We start from the raw sequence: 23,165 nt of genomic DNA on the forward strand, positions 1-23,165 counted from the left end.
TGGTCCTGGAGACAACAACATCAGCATCCTCTGGGAAGTTATTAGATATGCAAGTAATCAGGCACCTCATTAGTTACCCCAAACATATTAATTAGAAAGTTTGGGTTGGAGACGATCTATATTTAACAAGCTCTCTAGGTGATTCTGATGCAGACAGTGGAGAACCTCTAGTCTAAAGATAATAGGACCATTCGAGTTTCTGAGGAGTGAGAGTTCAGTATTGTTGAAACAGTCACAGAAGGCTTTCTAATGGAAGTAGCACCTGATTTTGGAATTACATTATCTTTTTTTGGGGTATGTTCCACATCTTTGGTTCTTCTACCCTACCCATCTCTTGAGTTTTCATATTCAGTTGACATATGAACCACATTCTTCCCCAAAAGTTGCCACAAGTGGGACAGGTATGCTGTTCCTTCTTTACTTATGATAAGCTTTAGAGGAACATTTCCAGGAGATGAGAACATTTTATCTGGGAAACTGATTTATCGTATTCTGAATTAGAAGCAATGTAGGATTTCATTTTCCACTCCAGAACCAAGTGGATATATTCAGTGTTTATCATTCCAAAATGATGGACGTGATTTCTCTGACTTCTCTGATGGTTCCTCTCACTTCCCACCTGGGTTCTCACTTCTATGGATGTTGTGAATTTTAACATCTGTTCTAAGGGTAGTTATGACAAGGGATGATAAATGCTTGAAATTAAGTTAGTCTTTTTTTTAATCTCCTACTTAGTTTGCTGTGTTTCCATCATTTCTTCATCTTCTATGAGCTCAAATCAAATAACAGTGAATGAAACCAATATTGAACAGAATTAGGGAAGCCATATCTTTGCAAAAGATAGACCCTGTTTCAGAGCCACATGCCCCACAGGAGGGGATCTACCATGAGCTGATGATGGAGAGATGGGGAGGACATCAATGTCTGAAAGTTGCTAACGGATTTTACCCCACAATCTTAGTTGGGGTCCAATGAGGAAGTGAGCAAAGTTCATAAGCCTGATCTTAAATGTTTAAAAATTTGCATCTGGCACATGAAAGCAGACTACCACACTCTTAAGTGGAAATATTAGAAAATTGACTTACAGTTTGGGGAAAGACTTGGAAAACATGGTGTAAGGAAGTCTGCAATAGAAGCCAAACAAATACAGATGAAAGGAATGGATCTGCTGGGGTTTCAGAGGAGAGGAATCTGAATTAGTCCACAAGACCTGATTGTGTACCTGTATTATGTTCACTCCTAAAATGAGAACTCTGAGCTCAGGAACAGGATATCCCAAAGAGTTGAGTTGGTTATTGAGAACAACCTTTAGAGGCTCGGGATCAAGTAGGCCATGCACTTGGGTGAGTGCTCATTTTTTTTGGTTTTCACTCCCCTGTCCATTCCTAAATCATCATCAGGTTAACCAGACATCGTTTTTACACTGCTCCTTGGAGAGATGGATGAAAAGGGGTCTCAAATCATATTGTCATTTTTATTATTTCTTATGCCTGCTATGACAAATTACCACAAATTGGGTGGATGAAAAACAAACAAACAAACAGAAATTCATTCTCTCACAGTTCTAGAGGCCAGAGTCTAAAGTCAAACTGGAAGCAAGGCCACCCTCCCTCTTATTTATGAAAGAATTCATTCTAGGCTTATTCCATCTTCTGGTGTTTCCAGATGTTCCCTGGCTTGTGGCTGCATAACTCTAATCTCTGCCTCTGTCTTCACATCACCTTCTTTCTATATGTCTCTCTTTTTTTGTATCTCTTATAAGGACATTTGCAATTGGACTTAGGACCAGGATGATTTTATCTTGAGATCCTTAACTCACTTAGCATCTTCAAAGACCTTTATCCAAATAAGGTCACACTCACAGGTGACAGGGATTACAGTACAATTGTATCTCTTTGGGGAACCACTATTTAATTCAGTACATCATCTTTATCACTTTTCTTTTTTTCTTTTCTTTTCTTTTCTCTTCTCTTCTTTTCTTGTCTGTCTGTTTGTCTGTCTTTTTAGGGCTGACCTCACATATATGGAAGTTCCCATGCTAGGGGTCAGGTAGGAGCTACAGCTGCCAGCCTATTCCACAGCCACAGCAGTGCCAGATCCAAGTAATGTCTGCAACCTACACCACAGCTCATGGTAATGCCAGACCCTTAACCCACTGAATGAGGCCAGGGATTGAACCCATGTCCTCGTGGATGCTGGTAGAATTTGTTATCGCTGAGCCTCAGTGGGAACTCCCTATCACTCTCTTTTCTAATGGTCCTTAACTTTGGTAACTGTGAACCCTTTGGAAAACTGATAAAATATATGCAATTTCTCCATAGATAAATACATACATGCCAATATATGCATACTTTTATTTAAAATTTAAGGAGATTCAAGTTCTACTACTACCACCAAAGCTCCTAAGTGTACTTTAGTCTATATTGTTATATATTAGTCTATATCATTCTTAAATGGTGACATCCAAGACTAAAACTAGAATTTTCCTTTTTGATAGATTTAATGGAAAACAGACCAGGATATTGCCACTTTTGTTCTAGACGATATACAAAATTCTGCATTAATTAATGCATTCTAAGATTACCTTAAGTATTTTTGATCTCTCTAAATTGTTTATTTATATTAATAACATTGTGCATGAAAACTCTTAAGCTGAAATCATCACCATCATCATTATTATTATTTATCCTGAGCTGCACCAAGCCCCATTTCTTTCATCTACTGCTTATGTAGTTGCCAGGGCAGGACCTGACGTTTTCCCCTGTTATGTCACATGTTATTAAATTCAGCCCTGTCTCCTCAGTCTGTCAAGACCTTTTTGGGTCTTGATTCTGCCATCAAGCATATTGATTGTTTCTACCAGCCATGTGTCATTAGAAAATGCAGTTTCCAATGACGACCATTATTTCCATGTCTTCAAGTCATTAATAAAAATGATGAACAAGAAAGAGCCGACAGCAGAACCTTGCAGCTAAGTACTCACCCTCCCTCCTGCTTGATTTTAATGCTGTAATTAGGTACTGTTCAACCACATAATTTTACTAGCATCTGGATCATATTTTTTCATCTTTTCTTCAAGGCTGCTATAGCATACCCTGTTAGATACCTTGTTGATAGCCAGGTAAATCATACGCCTTAATTTCCCTCTTCTGTCTGCCTAGTAATCCTTTCATATAGAGGAAGGGGGTTAATCTGACGTGATGTATTTTGAGGTCCATAAAATCACTGTAAACTATGTGAAGTAGGCAGAAGCATTTTGTTTTTTGTTCAGCATCACCGGTATCCTGCTGCTTAAAGTACTCCAATCCAGGAAGACTTACTAAAGGAGGTAAGGATGTAGAGGATTTGGATGGTCCGGATAGAAGGGGACATTCATTAAGATTTATCCTACTTTTCTGTTGGTTGGTCTGTTTTTGCTTGATGAGATTTTAACCTTATTCTACTCTCTTAAAACAAATAGAAACTTTTAATAAGATATAACAGTTTTGTTAAATGTTAAAAAAAAAGGCTGACTCATGACTTCTCCATGAACTGAACCAGAACTGAATAGTAGAAATACATTAGTGTAGACCTGGCTTGAATGCATTGGATTTGGGTACCACTGAATATGGCAAGAATACAATAGAAGAGAGAGACCCTGGAGGGAGGTAGCCCACATGGTATTGGCCACACAATCCAGGGTATTTTAGACCCTGTAGCTCCTACTACTCAAGGCTAAAGTAAAATTTATGCAAAGACCATGCAGTTGTGCTAAAGGAGAGACCCTTAGTTCCTCCCTCAAGCCTATTTAATCTTTTTTTTTTTTGATAAAGCTCTATAAAAGCTTTATTTAACATATAACTGATAAAACATTAAAAATCCTTCCCTGAGGTGTATTTTAAGTTGCATGATCTACAAAACAGATTGCTTTCTCAGTTTCACAAATTTAGTCAGCTCCACCCCTACGACAGCATCCTCATCTTTCATATAGCAGAAGGAAATGTCCCTTGGAGAGAAGTAGTCTCTTAGTGTCACTATAAGACTATTTGAATTTGGGAAAAGGAGAACCCAGGGCTGAGAGTGTGGTTAAGTCTTGCTGGAATGCAAGCCATCCAATTCCTTGAAAGACCTCAATCTGTTTCTCTTCCCAGCATGACTGGTCTCCCCTTTCCATCACGGTGATGGATGCCTTGCATTGTAATTACAAGACATGCCACTGAGTGGAGTATGGATGATCAGTCTTTTCTCCTCTTTTTCTTGAAACGATTGATCATTCATATTTATAGGGATATCAACTGCTGGTCTTTGAAAAGGTCAGTATTGATTATCTAAATCTCACAGATGGTGTGCTTCTTTGCTTTACATAAATATGAGTTCCTTTTACAAGACAACTATGATTTTTCAGAGAAGGGAAAAAGAGCGTGGTATTCATGTGAATTAAGCAATGAGAATTTCAAGTAAAGCATGCTTAGATTCAGTCAGAATTTTGGAACTGGCAAGGTCATCTTTTAGATCAGCTAATCTACCCTCACCTCAACACATCTATGTACAATTTTCAGGTGAGAAAACTGAGTCCTTGCCAGGGGACATCAGTAGATATAATAGTAGTGTTTGCATTAAGAAGAAGGCCATATGTAAAATATGAGCAACATGGAGTTCCTTTTGTGGCTCAGCAGTAACAAACCCAACTAGTATCCATAAGTACACAGGTTTGATCCCTGGCCTCACTCAGTGGGTTAAGATCCAGAGTTGCCATGAGCTGCAGTCTAGGTCATAGACACAGCTTGGATTCCACATTGCTGTGGCTGTGGTGTAGGCTGGCAGCTGCAGCTCCAATTCCACCCCTAGCCTGGGAACTTCCATCTGCCACAGGCACAGCGCTAAAAACAAACAAACAAATAAATGAGCAACTGTTCTCCATGAGTAGAGGGTTGTAGATGAGTGGGAAAATTTTTCCTTCTCCACACCTTTCTATATTTAAATGCTTCCTGTAAAGCACATACAATACTTTTGTGCACATACAAAAAGTTTGTTTTAAACCTGCAATGAATACTAGGTCAGTTGATTGAAATTGTGTGGGCAGTGACTTTCCCCTCAGTGGCCATCAAAGACCTGGCTGTGGAAAAATTGGTGAAGTCTGCAATTTGGTCCTCTCTCCCCCCAGTCTTTGTGCACTGGTGACTGACCGTGGGGCCTTTTCTTGTCTTGCTCATCCTCCCCCGAAAACCCTTAGAGTTTTTGGTCACTTCAGCCTCCGCTCTGAATGGCAGTTGGTGAAGGTGGACTACAAATCAATCTTCAGCCGGCGCTGCAATAAGGAGGACTTCCAGACCTGGCACCTGCTCAATCAGGTACAGGGCAGGGTGGAGGAATCCTGGGTCCTAGAAATAGGAGCTACTGCAAGTTCTTTTTGGTCCTACTAGGCCATCCTATTTTGAGGAGGAAAGTAGCGAGTCAACTGAGGATAATGGTGGATTATGGGGGAGGGTCTGGAGCCCACACACCCAAATCTAGCAGGGCCAGATGATATTTGGGGATCATTTTGCACTCTGGAATCCTGATCTTCTTGAAATCACTGAGCAGCCTGAGGGAAAGGTGACAATGATAACCTGAGATTTTAGTGATACCCATGGAGAGATAAACTTCCCAAACTAGGAGACTGGCCAATGGTTTGACCATCACAGGTTCTAATAGGAAGCATGAGAGGATTTCTCAGACTAGCTGGAAGGACCATTGCAGGTAGGACAAAAGAGAAGGGGTGAAAGGTGGGAGTGAGGGGCTCCATATGCAACAGAGGCAGACTATTTTTCTTTAATAATTATTGGATGCATATAATTTGCACCAACTTCTCTTTTTACCCTTGACTGGGAGTAAGGACATAGGCATGGTTGTTTATCATAGACAGGACTCCTGTTGGGTCCACTTCAGGTTTACTCTGAAGATGAAAAATATGCCAGAAGTAGGTTCCTTTCCATTAGAATTTCTACTTAAGCCATTTGGGAAGTTGCCTGCGGTCTGTGAGGATGACTTGGAGTTTTTGTATTCTCCACGGATGTGGAGAAGAAACAAGGCCAAGTCGAAATCACTGACTGGGTTAGGTGGAGTAGCAGTGATAGGCCAGCTTCCCACAGTGCTCCTCTTGCGTGGCAGTAAAGATCAGCTTTTTAATCTCTGGAACTCCCAGATGGTTAGTGGGAAGGCGATTTCTACCTAAAGAGACCAAAAGAGAAGACAAAGACAAATACCATATGATATTACTTATACCTGGAATCTAATATACAGCACAAATGAACATCTCCACAGAAAAGAAAATCATGGACTTGGAGAATAGACTTGTGACTGCCTGACGGGAGAGGGACGGAGTGGGAGGGATCGGGAGTTATCAGATACAACTTGGAATAGATTTACAAAGAGATCCTGTGGAGTAGCATTGAGAACTATGTCTAGATACTCATATTGCAACAGAACAAAGGGAGGGAAAAAACGTATACATGTAAGAATAACTTGATCCCTGTGCTGTACAGCGGGAAAAAATAAAAATAAAATAAAATAAAATAAAACTAAAAGGTGAGGTGGTTTAGTTCACATTCTTTGTGTTTTTCTGCCTCTCTCACTGTTGATTTTCTTCCTAAGGGGGAGCCTTGCGTCATGGGAGAAAGGAAAATTTTCAAGAAACGCAAGCCAGGTGCTCAGTGTGCCCTGAGCAGAGACGCCTCAGGGACAGTGGTCTCAGAACCATGTGTCTGTGCCGACTGGGACTTTGAATGGTGAGTCCCTTCATGTCTCGTCACCAATTCCAACTAGATATTTGCTGGTTTGAGGGATGAAGGTGAAGATGAAGTTGGGGAGAAAGGCATGACTCAGAGGTAGGAGGTGTGTCTGCTGGCCTGCAGGCCTGGCTGCCCCTGTTCCTGGCCAGGTGGGAAGTCTGCATCCCTGGAAGGAGGACAGGAGGAGGCATTTTCACATGGAAGATCATGGTTCTAGCAGAACAGCATGTCCAAGGGGACTTCTCATCTTCAGTGGGCAGCTGTCCTGGAGAGTCCCAGAGAAGTTGGGCTGGGCACAGAGAGCCCAGAGAGCTGGCACCTTGGACAGTTCCCTCCAGACGCATTGACTCAAATTGTGTTCTTCCAAATGAACCCTTATCATCGCTTCTTTTTTCTCCCTCTAATGACAATCCCAGAGAATGACTTTGAATCTCATTTACTAGCTATTGACTCAGTAATTTCCAAATATTCACTTCCAGCTCAGGCCTGTATCTCTTCTTGGATAAAGACATTTGTGTCCATCTGTTTACTCAGCATCCATCTTCCTTTGAATTGCTAATAGGGATTTCAAACTTAATGTAGCCAAAGCAGAACTCTTCCTCAATACCCACTACTGGGAGCAGTTTTTCACTTTTCTTAAGGCTCCCATCCCTGGACCATTTTCCCAAATTCAGTAAAACATACAGACACCCACTCATTTGCTTAAGTAAAAATCCTAGGAGAGCTTGATTTTCCCCTTCTTTTACCCTCATGTCCAGGCCATCTGCAAATCCTTGTAAGTTTCTATTTCCAAAACACATTCTAACTCAAAGCATCTGTGACCATGTTCATTGCAATCTGGATCACTCCAACCATTTACTAATTCACTCTCTACTTCCCCTCTGGTCACCCTAAATATATATATCATTAGAGCATACAAAATTATATTTAAAAACCTAAATCAGATCTTATCACTATTAGGTGCCTCAGTGAAAACATCAACTGCTCAGAAACACCTTCTGAGATCATCTAATATCACTTTACCTGAGCACTCTCTGTCACATAGCCCTGTTTTGTTGGATTCTTAGTGTTAACCAAAAGTAGAGATTTTTTTTTTGATTGCTTTATAGCTGCCCATCTTTCCCCAGTAGAGTGTAAGTGCTATGAGGGCAGGAATTTTAGACTGTCTTTATTGTTGCATCTTCAGTGTGTAATCAACAGTAAACATCACAAAGTTGTATGATGTTTTTGAATGTTGTTTCTTTGAGGAGAGTCCAAAGCTGAAGCTCAATTTAGATATTTTCATAAGTTATTCCAGATTAAAAAAAATTCCAAAGGAAATAGTCTGCATCTATTAACCCGAAGCACCCATCCATCCCACTCCCTCCCCCTCCCCCTTGGCAACCACAAGTTTCTTTTCTGTGGAAAGTTTCATTTGTGCTGTATATTAGATTCCAGATATAAGATTCCAGATAAAAGTGATATCATATGGTATTTGTCTTTCTTACTTACCTCACTCAGGATGAGAGTCTCTAGTTCCATTCATGTTGCTGCAAATGGTATTATTTTGTTCTCTTTTTTGGCTGAGTAGTATTCCATTGTGTATGTATACCACATCTTCCTAATCCAATCATGGGGTTAATAGATGCTGACTATTGCCTTTGGAATGGATTAGCAATGAGATCCTGCTGTGTAGCACTGGGAACTATGTCTGGTCACTTAAGATGGAGCATGATAATGTGAGAAAAAAGAATGTATGCACGTATGTGTAACTGGGTCATCATGCTGTACAGTAGAAAAATGACAGAACACTGTAAACCAGCTGTAATGGAAAAAATAAAAATCATTATATATATATATATATATATATATATATAGCATAAGGGCTCAAGTCTCAGCCTATAAACATGGAAGATAAAGGGAAGCATCAAAGCTGCATCAGTTCTTTCCTCCCATCTAGTAAGAGAAATAAGCCCAGATGGGTACAAAACAGCTGCCCCTGTGCAGCAGCCTCACCCTTTCCATCCTCATTTCATCCAGCCTGTTTTTAAAGCTTGATTGGTGCTGCAAGCTATCTTTCATTTCCTACTTTCTACTAGGACTATAGCTGGTGACAGCAAGCTTGTTAGGTGACCATGACTGCTCTGTATGAACTCCTCATCCATGAATTCATGCCTAGAACAATTTGACTTCAGCAAGAATCATCTGAATGAAATGGGACAAATTGAATTTAATTTTAATGGCAGAATCCCACCTGTGGCATTTTTGACCCTTTGGAAACAAAGGATATTTTCATACTTGAGTAGAATGAATTTTAATTATTAACCACAATCCAGAAAAATAGTCATAGCACTTTATACAGTAAGCCACACAGAATTAGGGTACATGACATATTGATGTCAACCCAAATATTCAGAATATGAATATCAGGCTTCCCTCTGTCTTTCTGCATATTGCATCCACAGTGGCAGATGTTTTTGTTTATGTTATGCTACGTTTTCTCTTGTGTCTCTCTGAGCTGTGCTATACCCTCACCTATTGTTAGAAAGTCTTGTAATTAATTAATAAAGAGTAAGAATTGTAACATAAATATTTTTCCTTCAGCAGTTTACATTAACATTTACTAGTCTGGAAAAAAAAATCCAAGCTCTGATATTCAGTTTTTGACCTTGGGAAATTGACTCTAATCTCTATGACTTCAACTCCTGGACTGTAAAATACAAATATATAACATGTATCTCATTGGGTCCTAGGGAGGAATAAATGAATTCACATACATCATTAAAGTGGATAAGGAGTTTATCCTAATGGTGCAAATAGCTTTTGCTGCTGCTGTTGTTAATCTTGTACCCCAGGGTTAAGTGGTCTCTGTGGTATTTTTAGCAACTAGCCAGAGCTCACACATTCAAATAAGCACTGTCTTCAATGTTGTACCTTTGGGTGTCATCCATTTTTTTCAATGGAAATGGCATTGCTTAAACTATTTCTGACTCCTTCTTTAGCAATTGCTGTCAGGATGCACTTGTAAGTAAAGCAGGAGGGAGAAAAGCCATTGCAAAATCCTCTATGGTTCTCACACTTGCAGTGGTAGAGGTACCACCTGGACTCCATGCCCTGTAATGTCAATTCACTATTATGACAGTTTAGGGGGAAGAAATTCAGCATCTGGAATGTAAGTTACTTGACCAAGTGCACATAAATTGGAAGAGAGATGAGGATCAAATGCAAGTCTAGATAAATTCCATGTTCTCTCCTGTATATAATGCCACTTCTCAATAAATCAGAGTCTTTATTATGTTAAAGTCACTTTATTTTTCAGAAGAAATAGGGTCACCAAGTTTGGTTATTATAAAATTAAAACTCAAGGTTTCATATAAAATGTTCTATTAATTCTAAACCAATGCCAAATGAAGTAGTTTTGGCCATTGGTACTAGAATTGTAGGTATAGGGTGTATGAGAAGGCTATAGAATTTTAGGGGAAGATGTATAAGAAATTATATGTTTGCCTTTCCATAGCCAACCACACCTCATATTAAAAAGAAAATAGAACCACTTGAGTCTGAGGTAGGATAAATAAACACACAAGACTTGAGGCTGGATTAGTTGCCATAATCTGAGAACACACGCAAAAAAAAAAAAAAATAATGTAACCAAAAAAAGCATTTCTGCACTACTTTTGAGTATGGAAGAGAGAGTTGGATTTCTGAAATTTGTGTTCTTATGTTTGTTTGTGTTACGATGGTTTTTATGGACAGTGGGACTAAATCTTTAAATTTGTTTGCTATTTTTAAGTCAACTTCAATAACCAGAGGTATTGTTTAAATATACTTTTTCCATCAAATAGAATTTGTTTATCATAAATACTCATGCTAAAAAGCTGTGTACTGCAACTGTTTCATAGCCCTGTCTCCTTCTCAATGCTCCTTCCTACCTGGAAGTGTTAGCAGAGGAATCTGAAAAACCCAGCTTGGTCAGTGTAAGTGATTATCTTGCACATTCCAACTAACTGTTTTCTGAAATCAAATCAGGTCATGTTCATTTGATTGGTCCAGGCAACTTTTAAGTCTCAGAGACAACAGGGAGTGGAGACTGGAGAGGATGGGTTAAATGTCTTGATTTTGGTGGAAAAGTTAAGGAGTGCAGCCTGAATTCACAAAGGAAGGATATTTCCCCCCAATATCCCTCTTCTGCTTGTAGAAGGAAGACTTTATAGATCCTCATATATGTTTATTGGTGGATCACCATTAACTTCTCACAACTTTCACCCTTCCATCCAGAGATGGTATCAGTAATAAGTATGAATTTTACATAAATATTAATATTTCTTTTTTTTTTTTTTTTTGCTGTTTCTTGGGCTGCTCCTGCGGCATATGGAGGTTCCCAGGCTAGGGGTCAAATTGGAGCTGTAGCCGCTGGCTTATGCCAGAGCCACAGCAACGCAGGATCCAAGCTGCATCTGCGACCTACACCACAGCTCACGGCAACGCCAGATCCTTAACCCACTGAGCAAGGGCAGGGATCGAACCCGCAACCTCATGGTTCCTAGTCAGATTCAGTAAGCACTGAGCCATGACGGGAACTCCAATATTAACATTTCTAATTAATGGCCTCATAAATCCCCAAGCCCCATGCTTACTATAGAGAACCACTTTGCAGTAACCTCCATCAGGGTATTGTTGAGGGGCCAGAAACAAATCCTCAAGGAGAATTCACTTTGTCAGAGACTAGTGGGTAGTCAGAAAAGGGAGCGTAAAGGGTCTGCTCTGAAGTCCTCTGAGGCCTCTGAGGAAGCAGTTGCCCCCAGGAGGTCCAAATGCATTTGTTCAGTGAGAAACCAAATTAGACTAGAATTATATCCAGTAATTTTCTTTCCTTACTCACTTACCTACTCATACAGCAGTAATTTTACTGAGCACCTACTATGTACCAAGTATTTGAGATGTATTGTCTTACTTAATCTTCTCAACCACCTCCTGCAAAGAGAGTCTTTTATCACAGGCACTTTATAGATGAAGAAATCAAGACACAGAGAGGTTAACTCATTCAAAATAATATTCTGACTTCAGAGTTCTAAGTCTTTTTTTTTTATTTTATTTTCCCACTGTACAGCAAGGCAATCAAGTTATCCTTACATGTATACATTACATTTCCCCCCCACCCTTTGTTCTGTTGCAATATGAGTATCTAGACATAGTTCTCAATGCTACTCAGCAGGATCTCCTTGTAAATCTATTCTAAGTTGTGTCTGATAAGCCCAAGCTCCCGATCCCTCCCACTCCCTCCCTCTCCCATCAGGCAGCCACAAGTCTGTTTTCCAAGTCCATGATTTTCTTTTCTGTGGAGATGTTCATTTTTGCTGGATACTAGATTCCAGTTATAAGTGATATCATATGGTATTTGTCTTTGTCTTTCTGGCTCATTTCACTCAGGATGAGATTCTCTAGTTCCATCCATGTTGCTGCAAATGGCATTATGTCATTCTTTTCTATGGCTGAGTAGTGTTCCATTGTGTATATATACCACATCTTCCGAATCCAATCATCTGTTGATGGACATTTGGGTTGTTTCCATGTCCTGGCTATTGTGAATAGTGCTGCAATGGACATGCGGGTGCATGTGTCTCTTTTAAGTAGAGTTTTGTCTGGATAGATGCCCAAGAGTGGGATTGCGGGGTCATATGGAAGTTCTATGTATAGATTTCTAAGGTATCTCCAAACTGTTCTCCATAGTGGCTGTACCAGTTTACATTCCCACCAACAGTGCAGGAGGGTTCCCTTTTCTCCACAACCCCTCTAGCACTTGTTATTTGTGGACTTATTAATGATGGCCATTCTGACTGGTGTGAGGTGGTATGTCATGGTTGTTTTGATTTGCATTTCTCTTATGATCAGCGATGTTGAGCATTTTCTCATGTGTTTGCTGGCCATCTGTATATCATCCTTGGAGAATAGTCTGTTCAGGTCTTTTGTCCATTTTTCCATTGATTGATTGGCTTTTTTGCTGTTGGGTTGTATAAGTTGCTTATATATTCTAGAGATTAAGCCCTTGTCCGTTGCATCATTTGAAACTATTTTCTCCCATTCTGAAAGTTTTCTTTTTGGTTTCCTTTGCTGTGCAAAAGCTTTTCAGTTGATTAGTCCTAAGTCTTAATATGTCTTTGTGTTTACCTTCCATATCCAGTAGAGTTCCAGATACAGAGTGAATTTATCATGTAGTAATGTAAAAGAGGGACGGGAAAAACTGGGGTGCCATAGTACATAAATTCACATGTGTCTGAAATCCATTCAACCTTTAGTTTTCTGCATATAATGCCCCATTAATCATAGCTTTTTCTATGAACTAGGTGTTCATAGAAATGCCTAGTAAAAAACAATCAAAGATGTATAAGCCAGAGTTATTGGATGCAAAGAAGGTATGACAACAAATAATAAAGGGTGTAACTGGGTACTGAATTTCATGATCCAAACCTATGATGTACGTTATAATAGCCACAAATCACATGTGGTTATTTGCATTTTAATTAAATTCAATTAAACATTTATTTCTTCAATTTCACTAGTCATGTTTCGGGTGCTCACTACTCATACCTGGCTAGTGGCTACTATATTGGATAGCATAGATGTAAAACATTTCCATTATCATGTAGGGTCCCATGGGGCACCGAGCATTGGTCCTACCTGCAAGTGCTAGGAATGGTTAGAACAAGGAGATCCCTGCAGACTGGAATAAGGATTGAAGGCTTCCTGCAGGAGGTGGTGATGGAGCTTTGTAGATTTGCTGCTAAGTACAAGGAAAATAGGCAGCAGATCAGAGAAAGCAGATATGTGATGATTGTTGATGAGTGGTGGGATAAGGGCCGATGGCTAGCATGGGTTAGACTAGGAGAAATACTTGCATGATGGTTATTTGGTTTTTCAAACAATTTTTGAAATGATTTGGATGTAATTATCATTCTATCTCTATAGCTGTGTTTACGCTTAAGCCTTAGCAAATGATAATCATGGCAATTATTATTCCATCATTTTTGTTGTGGTTGCTTCTCTTTGCTGAGTGTTCATGCTGTGCCAAAAACCCAAACCCAGCATGCTGTACTGTCTCCTAAAATGAGACAGAGACACCTGTGGAACACTAAGCCCCAAATCTCAACTCCCAAATGGGAGAATGGAGGTACTGGGGATCAAAAATGCTATAATAGGGTAGTGCATGGTCTTGGAGTAGGATACCCTGTACCACTGGGCCAGCAGAGATCATGACTTGGCTGGCTCCAGGAGGATCAGAATGTCATTCCCAGGGACTCAGGGGCCTTACCTACTGTTGGTGAAATGGATTTTCATGGGATTTTACTAATGCTGAAGGAGGGGTCAGGACTCTCAGTGATCACTTTTGGTGGACATGGTTAGCTGTGTACAATCTTGAACAAGGCATTTCTCCTCTTTTGGCTTCTCCTTTCCAACATGTCACCTGAGGGAACTGGACCCAAGGAATACGCATGTTTCTTTCTATTCTGATGTGCAGAAGTTTTTTTTTTTTTTTTTTTTTCCTGAGCCTTTCCTTGTCTATCCCTTCTTTGGATCAACTAAGGCTCCCTCTAGGATAGGATTTGGAGGTCGTGCTGGTTCCTGGAAATGTGCAAGTGTCCCCCTAAACTTTTAGAAGTTCTAAATCCTTTCCTAGTCAAGAAAGATACAGAGGTGACTTATTTCTTAAAGGAAACTACTTGTGTGTTTGCAGAAGCTGAGGCAGCTTACTTCCCCAAGGCAAATAAAACTTTCTGGTACATTCTCTCCAAATGTCACAATTCAACAGAAAAACACCTTTCCCTAGGAAGCTGGAGCAGCAGCTGGAATGGCTTGTTTGCTGAAATCATGAAAACTCCAGAGCTTGGAGAGAGGTTGAGCAGTAAGGGAGATTTTAATATACATTTAGCAGAAGTTAATGAAGAAGTCCACAGCTTGGAGGCAGCCAATGATGTTTCCATTAATGTTATTAAATATTAATGAGGTGCCTTTTCTCTTTGGGGCAAAGCAGCATGCTTTTAAATTACTGCATCACTAACAGGTAGAAGAGCTGAACAGTACTGCTAAAGATGGTTAGGCTTAGCAAGAAGCAATAAGACACTTCTCTCTTTCCCAAAGTTGCTTAGACAAACAGCCTTCCTTCAAATATCATTAATATTTCTTAGGATTAAAAGAACATTCAGTAGATTTGCCTAATAAAGCAATCAGGGAGTTTTCAGGAAGGAGTACAGACACACCACAGCCCAAATCTTTCTTTAGATAAACAATACTTAAACATCAGATATTCAGTGCTGTGCTGGTAAGTATTTAACTACAGGCTCTCTAGGAATAAAGTAATAAATAAGGTTTGATTAGTAGTGTTTTCTAATTTCTATAAATATTCCTACCATAGCCAATTTCAAGCTACCAAAGTACGTCGGTGAATGCAGAATTGGGAAGCACAACATGTTTTTTTACCGTATAGATACTTGGGTATAAATGACTTCAAGAGCATAGATAATGTAACACATAATGACTTTTATCTATAATATTTATTGCATATAATATTAAATACATTAAATAATGAGGTATTTCTATGTTTTCAGTACTTATTATCTTTTGAATGTAATTTATTTAATTGAAATTTTTGTAGAACTTAATTTTTGATAATAGTTGTGTTTTAACAACCGTTAATGAACTTGCAAAATCCCAGGAATTTTAAGTTGGCTGCTCTCAAAGGCTGTTAGCAGCTGGCACAACACTGAGTCCATATAAACTCTCAGGCTGAAAGATCTCCAATCATTGATCAGGAGGCATAGCAAAAGATGACCTTGATAGACATGTCCCTTTCTCTTTTTCTACCAGTATCATTTAAACACAAAGCTGGTCATGAACTTCACCTCTCCACCTCAATTTGCAATGACTTCAGCTCACACTCGCTCCGTGGACATCTCTTAAGCACTTGGGATATTCTCTGTGGTCCCCACTGGAAAGTCCACTGTGGACTTAAAGTCTCCCTGCAGAAATAGATCACATGCAATGAGAGATTAAATAAATTTAAATAAATTAGTGCATTTATTTAAAAATGTAACCAAAGTATTCACTCACCCAGTAAATATTTATTCAACATCTGCAGTGTCTTATTCTAGACTATCATAATATTGACAAAAAAAAAAAAACCAGAAATGTCACTTCTTTTGTAACCACAATGTTTCCAAAATATGGCCACAAAGAATTTTGTCTGGGAAGGCAGATATGGTCTCATCAGACCTAGATTTTGGAGAAGGATACACTGGAAAATGCCAAGCAAAGAAAAGGGTGGCATAATTCAAAAGCCCAGGGCATAACACATACCAAGACAAAGGGAGTTGAAAGATTGGCTGGAGTTTTGTTTGGAGGAAGACAGTGAGAAGGTAGGGTAGGGTCAAACTGAGATCTTTTATATAATCTCATCAGTCAGCTGGTACTTCTTACCTGCACTGCTTCATACAGTATTCTTGTGTTCAGTTCCATGCTGCATTACACTGTGTTCTGCTTCATACTGTATTACTCTGTTCTTTTGTTGAGTTGAGGCATATTGTATTCCTCTTTCTAAGAGACTGAAACCCCCCCAAGGACAGGGATTATTGTACCTCTTACACAGGACAGGGCTCATATGAGTAATACATAAATGTGGAATTAAACTTTTTTTCCTATATTCCTTTTACTCCTGTCCTAGTTACTCGTATAGACAATTTCCCTGTTTTCCTTGGACTTCAGTTAAATCATGGCTCAAAGAATATGGAGGCAGAAAAAGAAAGGAGGTGTGGGTCCAGAGAGATTTCTCTGTTGTTTTATGTTTCATTAACACTCAGTGGGTCAATATTCAACCGTCTGGATTGTTCTGTCCTGTCTGTGGATTCCAGGAAACCCTTGGATGCTTAATTTAGAAGCATGACTCTTCTTGCCAAGTGAAACCACCTTCGATGACTTGGGGCTGGTTACAAGAGCAATAATGCTTACTTTCTTGCACTTTCTCTACTCTGGCATTTATATTTCTGGTAACCTTATGAAACTCCAAGAAGTAAGGCAACACCATTTATGCTTCATATGGAAGCCCCTCTCTCCTAAATGGGTCCGTGACTTCCTCATTTTGGAGTGTGGGAAAAAGAAGAAAATCTTACCTGACTTTCTTCATTTTATTAAGGCTAGGCTTTTACAGAAACAAGGCAAAGAGCTACAATTTAGTTTGGGGGGGGTGGGTTCTGTTTGTTTGTTTTGTTTTTTCCTAAAGGAAACAAAGGACCTGTATTATATACAGTTGGGAAAATTTGAATGATTCTATGTGTAGATGTGAATGCAAATGTGTATATGTGTTTGAAAGGGAATTTCCAGGAAAAATGAAATAAAAATAAAATCAATGAAATTCATTTTGCAATAAGATGTGGAATCTTAACCCAGGAATGAATCTTGACCTTTAAAGTCATCTTCTTGATTGTCATCTACTTATTACAGTAAAACCACTGTGATCCAAAATATAGTTTTAAATTTAATGCATCCCTTGCACCCATCCCAAGCCAGTGTGTCTGCCACATTATATATGTTCATATCTCTTTAAATCTAGACTCTCCGTTTGATAGTCCACTATGTCTTCTATATGGTGGACTCCAAATTATTTGGGGGTATTTCTAAGTCTGAAAATTCAATGTTAAAATATGAATATTTGTCCTTACTGAGACTATTTAAAGAATGTGTTACAGGGATTTTTTTTTTTTTTCTTTTTTGGGTGGCTATAGCGATTGTTTGTGTTTGTGCGTATATGTATTCTCACTTTTGCTCATGTTTACCAGTATGCAATATTCCTTTTCTAAACAGTGACTATGGCTACGAGAGACATGGAGAAAGCCAGTGTGTTCCAGCTTTCTGGTACAATCCAGCCTCCCCATCAAAAGACTGCAGCCTTGGTCAAAGCTACCTTAACAGCACTGGGTAAGTAAAACCCCTGAAGGGACTCTGCTCACTGTTTTCCTGTTTCCCTAAGTCAGAATCAAGGGAGCCATTGCTATTTAAGCAAGATGGAGGGTAGATAGAACTTGTTGATAGCAGGTACCTTATGAGAAAAGCTGAAGAGTTATTTAGCTGAAAATAGCATTTTTTTTTGAACATCTGAAAAATTCTGATTACCTAGATTTCAATACCTTTTGCCATTTTATCTTGACTAAACATAGCTATTGCTTTGATCATCCCTTCTTTTCTGGAAAGAGATGCCAGTTTGTTTCTTTGGCCCCAGTGGAAATAAATGAACACAAGTGATATGCAGATATTACTGTTCTCTATTAATAAATGAACTGAAGCTCTCATAGGCTGATGATAAAAACTGAGAATGCAAATTCAAAAGGTCCATCCTAGGAACTCCTGGAATAAGAAGGTCAAGGCATACTTTCTGCAATTATCAAATTATGTATGTTTCTCTCTGTTTATTTATTACTTATTCAGATGCTTGAAAAAAAAATTCTTTGGAGGTTTGTTGTTTTCCTCTTTCTTTTGTCAATTCCATGATATCATACGGATTTGGAAAGTGATTGGTAGCCTAAGACAAAACTTTTTAAATTTTAATGTGCTGTGAATCACTCAAGGATCTTGTTAAAACACGGCTTCTGATTCAGGGGCTCTATAATGGCATTGAGATTCTTCATTCAACAAGTTCCCACACAATATCGGCATTGCTGGTCCCAGCATTCATCTTTGAGTAATGAGGGACTAATTTTTTTGGAATCCAGTCTCAATTCTTCCATTAGATCTTCTAAGGGCATATATAAGTTATTCAACATCTCACTACTTTTACCTTACCTGGTTATAAAATAGTGATAGGGGTACTCTCTACCTGAGATCTACAAGAGAGAGAGAGAGAAAAAAAAAGCAAAACACGATGCAAGAGATGGATTGAGTGTCTGAGACGCTCTGAGAAACATAATGTTTTAGCCAAGAATTTGGTTCTTTGGGAGGTATTCCTGGGATCTGAGCTGGGGTTGAAGCACTTTTGATGTCATTTTATGGTAGAGGGGTGGTCTAGGGATTCAAACCATTCAAACTACAGATCCAGCAGAGTGAAACATAAAGAGATGTGATGTCAGAGAATAAGGTGCTATGAAGTTAGAGGAAGAGAGATTTAATGGGACAAATGATCAGCTAGACTATCAAATTCCTAGGCAGAGCATATCTTGGACACAGTTGGAAGATAATTGCATTAGGGCTTCTCATATGGTCATGTGGCACAGGTAGGTGGCCCCAATTTTAAGCAAGATAGTTTTATCAAACCCCTAAATGGCCAACCAAATAAATCCAGGAGATGAAAGGGGAAAATGCTTCATTTTTTTTTCAAAGGATTCACTATAAATGACTGCATACATCTCTAGGTTTCTTTTTTTTTTTTTTGTCTTTTTGTCTTTTTGCCTTTTCTAGGGCCCCTCCTGCGGCATATGGAGGTTCCCAGGCTAGGGGTCAAATCGGAGCCATAGCCGCAGGCCTACGCCAGAGCCGCAGCCACACGAGATCCGAGCCGCGTCTGCAACCTACACCACAGCTCACAGCAATGCTGGATCCTTAACCCACTGAACAAGGCCAGGTGTTGAACCCGCAACCTCATGGTTCCTAGTCGAATTCGTTAACCACTGCGCCACGACGGGAACTCCCTCTAGGTTTCTTAAATGAAGGTTTATATTAGAAATTATTAACCAGTTGGCCAGTTGAAGTTGAAGAGGAGGAGTGGATGATATCAAGTTTGCCTCAGGATATGGTACCCACCAAATTATCTGTCATGAGTAAAACTAAATATCTTCTAAATGACTAAAGGTCAGCAATAAAATATAGATTTAAAAGGTTCTATTATGTAGACCAGTGCTGAACAAAAAACTATAATATGACCACATATATAATTAAATTTTTTCTAATAGCACGTCGAAAAAGGGTTTTTAAAAGGTGAAATTAATTTTAATAATATATTTTATCTTACTACATGTCTGAAATATTTCAACACGCAACCCTAACCACATTTAAGTGCTCAGTAGCCACAGGGGGAATGCAGCTAGCCTATCAGGCAGGGCAGCTCTAGACCCATTATGAACTCAGTTGGCAATTAAAAATAACATATGTTTACAAGAGTATATATTGTAATTCCATCTGAGGGAATAACTACATACGGCATTTGCTTAACATCCTCTTGAAATGTCTGGATGGAGATGTGGAGCTGGTACTTCAGCACTGTATTTGGGGGTAGGGGATTATCAGGTAGTGTGGAAGACCCATATCACTCATAAGGCATTTGGGTTCATCTCCTTTCAAGGCCACCAAAAAAAGGCACCATTGATGGATTGGTTAATGACTCCTGACATACAGGGTGAAAGGTATGATGTGATACAGTTGTGATGATGATGGTGGTAGTGGTGGTGCATTTATTTTGTAATTTGACCAGGATGTTGATTATATGCAGTCACACAGATAGTGGTATGCCTAGAAATAATGTCTGTCCTTCAGGTAAGGGCAGTGGATGAACTCTCAGCTTGACTTCAGGTGTTGGGGTCAGTGATCAAGCAGGATAATATGTCATCACGGTGCAAAGATGCCCTTTTCCTAGAAGGTCACGGTGTTTGTGGGGCTGTTTTCCCATGCAATCTTCACAGCAGGATTAAATAGGAACTTCAGACTTGTGCTTCTAGTCTGGCATTTGTGGTGAGTGAGAAATGAAGTATTAGCGAGGAGATAAAATGTGCTATAAAAGAACCCAGTAGCTCCAGAGTGAGGGCTAGGATGTCCTGGGGCAGGGGCTGTGCAGAGAAGATAGGAAGAGGCTTAACTGAGTAATCTTAATTAGGGAAAAACTGTAATTGTAATGTATACGTGTAAGGATAACCTGACCCCCTTGCTGTACAGTGGGAAAATAAAATAAAAAAAAAAAAAAAAAAAAAAAAAAAAGAAGTCCGAACCAGTCCCTCCCTCATAGAGAGAAGCTCCAGCTTTCCTTGTTTCCCTAGTCCAGTGGGTCTGCCTCCTCCTGCATTATGTGTGAGCCAGGTATTGATTTTCCTTGACTGGTTTAGACACTGATCTGATACGTGGCCCACCAGGTAGGATCAATAATCATGTTTAAAGAGCGGCTCTTCCTGAGATGGAAGGATAGTGGTTTCTCAGCATTTATTTAGTTTCCTAAATGGCTGTCTTCTTTGGGACTTAGTTTTTAGGTGCAGCTGCATGAAACATCTGTCTCACTCTTGCTTTCTTGCACTCTACCTTATGTGCTTACGCAAGCGTGCACACACAGGACACAAGCCACACTGCTGACAATGGTCTGTATCCTCAGGTACCGGCGGATTGTGTCCAACAACTGCACAGATGGACTGAGGGAGAAGTACACCGCCAAGGCCCAGATGTGCCCTGGAAAAGCCCCTCACGGCCTCCACGTGGCGACAACCGATGGCCGCCTGGTGGCGGAGCAGGGACACAATGCCACCTTCATCATCCTCATGGAGGAGGTAGGGGCAGAGCCACCTGGGACCCCAGGTCAGAACTCACAAGCAGGCCATTTCCCATTTCCGGACAGGGAAGAAAAGAAAGAACATGTGTTCCCACGGTCCTCAGAGCAAAGTCCATGGGGAGAAGCTAAGACTTCGGGGGAAAAGATGAAAGAGAAGGGACCTTCTTCCCTTCATCTCACAATAGAGACCTCGGCTAAAGTGGGGCAAATGGGGCTCCCTTGACTCTGGAATGTGCAGATCTGAATATATTCTTTGACGTACCCTTTTAGGATCTGCTTTGTTGAAATAATGCTTGTTACCATTAGCCTGTATACTGCAGACTTTGCTAGAAGAAGGGACTTCACATTCGTTTCTATTGTTTTCAGGACCATCCCCCCTTTTTTTTGCCCTTAATCCACTGATTAGAAAAGCCCACAAGGTTATCAAAGTGTCTTGAAATTATGAGTATGAGGGTGGGGAAAAAATAATCCTAATCTTTGAAACTTTTTTTTCTCTTGCTTTTTTAGGGCCACACTGGTGGCATAGGGAAGTTCCCAGGCTAGGGGTCAAATTGGAGCTGCAGCCGCCAGCCACGCCACAGCCACAGCAATGCCAGATCCAGGCTGCCTCTGCAATCTACACCACATCTCATTGCAGTGCCGGATCCTTAACCCACTGAGCCACTGAGCAAAGCCAGGGATTGAACACATTCTCATGGATACTAATCAGGTTTGTAATCTGCTGAGCCACAACGGGAACTCTGAAATTTATTTTTATAAATAATATCATATAAATTGCTTTTCCATCAGCTACCTGCTCCATTAGTTTACTTTTTAGGTCTTCTGTAATCTGGGTAGTAAAAATGAATGACTGTGTTCATTCATTCCAGAATGGCAATAGCTCTGCTGTATGTGTTTTGCTTCCTATATGAATTGTTTCATCTCTTTCCAAACCAGGGAAGTTTTCAGGCACTACTTGCTGAGATGCTGGGACAAGAAAGCTTGCCTGATTTACAAAGCCCTCTAAATTTAAATGTAAATTACCTGTGGGCTCCTGAGATCTTGGAAAGAGACCAATGCAGGCCAGGGGATTTTCCCTTAACTATGAATACTTTAGAAACCTTTAAACTATCCACACTGGACAGGATGGTTGGCGAAAGTTCCTTATCCTGGGTTGGCAGATTTTTCAGCCTTCGCTCACACTGGGTGCTTGAATTAAAAAGAACTTTAATATTTGGAGGAGGTCATTATCACATTTCCACTAGGGAGTTTCCAGGACTAGCACTATAAATACCTTCCCTTGAATGGATGTGAAGAGCCATGATCTTATCTATTTGAATTGCCTTCAGTTCATTTCCACTTTAATTTATATTCATAAACTCAAGAGTAGTTGACATTGTATGGGGGGCAAGGGAGCACCTATCAATATTTTACTCACATCTGAGTTTCCATGGGGGAAGAGACAGAAAAGAAAACTGTGATGAATGCACATTCACTGGGCAGAAGGATTGGCTCATGATTCCAAATGGAGGTATTTCTTTTTTTTTTTTTTTTTAATTCCACCAACCATTTTTGCAAATAGGCAGAAAGAACCTAATTGTTCTTTTTCATTTGGGATAGTTGTCTTATCATCAGGATCAATGGAATGTACCCAGAGTGGTGGCCCAGTATAGTGCAGAGTGGGACAAGAAAGGATAGGGTTCAGTATCAGCCCTTAAGAAGCTAGGTATCAGCTTGATGTAGTGAGATGCACTCAGCTGAACTATAGACATCAATCACATCTTCGGGCAGCACCCAGGGGGATCTCAGCATCCCAAGAGGCAGAAATATCTCTAAGCTGAAATGGTCAGAAAAGGCTTTAGGGAAGATGGGGCTTAGGTTTAGGGAAACCCAAGGTCAACAGAGCACAGATGTAATGTTGGCTGGTGTGCAGTATTCCTCTGTAGAGTGAA

At 39.8% G+C, this 23,165-nt stretch overlaps 1 protein-coding gene across 8 annotated transcripts in view; it reads left to right on the plus strand.

Annotated features, from left to right (window-relative positions):
* The window catches only part of SORCS3 (sortilin related VPS10 domain containing receptor 3), a 612,545-nt gene that overhangs the window by 553,074 nt on the left and 36,306 nt on the right, over positions 1 to 23,165 (plus strand). For all 8 annotated transcript variants that reach the window (XM_021072812.2, XM_021072813.2, XM_084993359.1 and 5 more), the window contains 4 exons: positions 5,213 to 5,330; positions 6,613 to 6,746; positions 17,580 to 17,693; positions 21,061 to 21,232. In XM_021072812.2, the coding sequence (XP_020928471.1) occupies positions 5,213 to 5,330; positions 6,613 to 6,746; positions 17,580 to 17,693; positions 21,061 to 21,232 (538 nt within the window). The remainder of the gene's footprint in view (positions 1 to 5,212; positions 5,331 to 6,612; positions 6,747 to 17,579; positions 17,694 to 21,060; positions 21,233 to 23,165) is intronic.

The sequence above is a fragment of the Sus scrofa genome, chromosome 14, assembly GCF_054392235.1.
Source record: "Sus scrofa isolate SSC_HxYL_T2T_F1_AM1 chromosome 14, Sscrofa_HxYL_maternal_Yorkshire_Landrace_v2.0, whole genome shotgun sequence".
Classification (NCBI taxonomy): domain Eukaryota; kingdom Metazoa; phylum Chordata; class Mammalia; order Artiodactyla; family Suidae; genus Sus; species Sus scrofa.